Raw genomic sequence first — 2,929 nt, 5'->3', positions numbered from 1 at the left:
CGAAGGCTATAGCCTTGGTATTTTGTCGAAAATATCAATTTTTGAAACACGGAAAAGGCGCTTTTTGAAGCAAAATGAATAGAAAACTATCGGATAGTATTTATTTGGCAGAAAATTCAAAATTCAGACACTATAGCGTCGAAGAAGAAACTCTACTCAGTTTTGAGAAGGGAAACGCTGAAGTTCTTGATGAAGTTAATACCACTGATGTGACTGTTACCGATGATAGGACATTTACTGATGAAGCAGATGAACCCCACATGAAGCAGAAGCCAACAAGACGGAGACCAGTACGGAAGAAGATACGTCCCGTAAAATTAAGAGACTTTGTTAAATTGTAATTTTGTGTTTGTAATTCTGTACATTTAATTAAGTTATTGTTAATTGTTATTGGTTTACTGTATGTGGCTATTGCTTGGGATGAACAATATTAAGGAGGGGGCAGTGTTGCATCAGCGAGGTCACATGACTAGTGTCACGCCACGTTTCTAGAACTATCCTGTACCTTGGCGAATGCTCTAGCATTTACTACATATAGGGTAGTCTGGTATATAAAAGAGGGTGACAACGTGATGGGAATAATGTGTGTGTAGGTAGTGAGTAATTGACCTGCAGTCACAGGGTATTGTTGAAGTTAACGTTCATTTGTTATAGTGTTTGTTTTAGCGCGAATGTTGAAATTAAGTGTATCATAAAGTTATATTCGGAAAGAATAAACCAGTTTTATTAAGTAAGGACTTGTGTCGCTAAAGTTTCGTCGGAACGAAGTTACAGAAAATTAATTAACAAATGGAGACGTAACAGTACATTGTAGTTTAGCTAAAGTCAATGAACTTTTTGTTTGATTATGAAACCACCTGATATCTATCTTTATATTTGAGAATTTGGAAATGTAACAACATCACTACATAACAATATATTTGAGTGTTATATACAAATTATGAAATATAAAATACCTAAAATTTGAAGAGTCAAAATGCCAAAACATCTAACACATCTTTCTACATATAGGGGAGAAGGAAGGAAACAATTACATGTAAAGTAGAAACTGAAGTTAATAATATAACACACACACAACAAAAGATTTTCTTCCCAAATGAACTATCTACATATAATGGAAGCACTTTTAATAGCAATGTTCATACTGAATGAATTTCATAGTTAGGAAATATTAGATACAAGAAAAAAGAAGATTACAGAGAAATTAAGCATTTAAGTATTCACCTGAGGAAGTAAATACATTCCATTTTTATTATATGGGTGCCACTCTAGTGAGAGTTGACCAGGATGTTTATCTTATGAACACTTTTTGTCAAGATGATACAGAAAAAAGTACAAAATAATTGGGAAGGATCGAAATTGTATTTTTTCTGTCAGTGAAATTAATGACAATGTATTAACACTTGTTGGGAATTAATAAAATAATAAAATAAACTTAAACTTAAAATTTAAACTTAAAATTTGTTAATAAGTTTTCTTGAGTTGGTGATTTTTGTGAAAATACTACTGACCACATTCCTTGAATTTTAAATATTATTTGGAAAATGTACCTGTCCTCAAATAGGCCCATTATACATCAGTTATGATCTTAACACTCATTTCAAAAGTTGCAAACTTTAACTTTTTTTAATTTGTAACAGCAAAACTAAAGATTAATTACATTAATACCTGAACATCAAATATAAATAACTACCATCAGGAACTTAAAACTTTTTACAGTCTTTATACTAGTAGGATTAATTATTCTATGAATAAGTTCGTATCTTTTATACAAATTATTTCCAGTGACTATTTATTTAATCTAAGTAATACTTTATAAAATATCTTCCAATTTTTCAAAGCAGCATTACCGATCTAAATATCAACAGGAATTACTTTAAACACATCAGTCTCTAATTTTAACTTAAAACTTCTAACACACACCTTGCCAACTTCCATTTTTTCTTGTTGGATAAGTGTAGCAGCACCACAGAGTTCTTCATCTTCTTTTTCCTGGAGATCCAATGACAAAAGTAAACTCAAGGCTCTACTATCATTCCGAGTACCTATGTGGCGATTCCTTTTTTCTTCTAGAACTATACTATCGTGAGAGTATTGGCTTAAGTATTGCTTTTTCTCTCTAGAATTAATTCGACTGTGAAACTTTAGCCCATCTTCTGAACCAGAAAGAGGACTATCATTGGAATGTTCACTTAAATAGTCATGATTTTCTTTTCTGTAAACAAGAAAATATTATTCAGGATCCTAGGTACTTACACCTATGAATTATGAAAAATGAACCTTGAAAGAAATGAAAGGATTTCAACATGTTATTAAAATAAATAGGACATTTAATCTAATAACTTATTATATCTAAGTTTGTATATATGCCATTTTAACACTAATAAAGAGGAATATTTTCAATTAATTCAAGGACTGTGGCAAATATATGCTTGTTTTTGTTTACAGTAGCTATTTAAATTCATAGTACATATAACCATTTTCATAACAGTTTAAATGTTGTCTTCTAATTAAAAAACAAATTTAACACTTGATTCAAATATAGTCACCAAACTATATATGAAAGTTATAAAAATGCTTATTGGGATCATCAAGAAACAATTAAACTAACATTAACAAAGGGCCATTTATCATTTTTATAATATATAATTTAGGCTCTGATATCTAGTTGATTTATGATGCAAGTGCTACAAGCTCAAGTCCAAGCTGACCTTTAAAAGGTTTCTTGAAAAAATTAAAAATTTGAAACATTTCACAAAAGTAAACTAATTTTCAAAAATATTGTATTTTTTAAATTTTACTTATATGAATTATGTTAATAAAGAAGCATATTCAGAAACAGCATTGGGATTCGAATTCATAACCTGCAAATTGTGAATTGAACACTAACTACTAGGTCATTACTGGCTTCCCCAGAGCTTTAAGGCAC

The 2,929-nt window shown here is 30.2% G+C and overlaps 1 protein-coding gene across 1 annotated transcript in view; it reads right to left on the bottom strand.

Annotated features, from left to right (window-relative positions):
- The window catches only part of LOC106469313 (multidrug resistance-associated protein 1-like), a 115,056-nt gene extending 112,845 nt beyond the window's left edge, over nt 1-2,211 (bottom strand). The window contains exon 1 of the mRNA XM_022397800.1: nt 1,924-2,211. Coding sequence (XP_022253508.1) covers nt 1,924-1,938 — 15 coding nt within the window. The 5' untranslated portion in view covers nt 1,939-2,211. The remainder of the gene's footprint in view (nt 1-1,923) is intronic.
- Nucleotides 2,212-2,929: the final 718 nt, after the last annotated feature.

Source organism: Limulus polyphemus, unplaced genomic scaffold (assembly GCF_000517525.1).
Source record: "Limulus polyphemus unplaced genomic scaffold, Limulus_polyphemus-2.1.2 Scaffold3420, whole genome shotgun sequence".
NCBI classification, from domain to species: Eukaryota; Metazoa; Arthropoda; class Merostomata; order Xiphosura; family Limulidae; genus Limulus; species Limulus polyphemus.
Note: the sequence above shows the minus strand (reverse complement) of the source record. Positions and strands in the feature narration are given on the sequence as shown.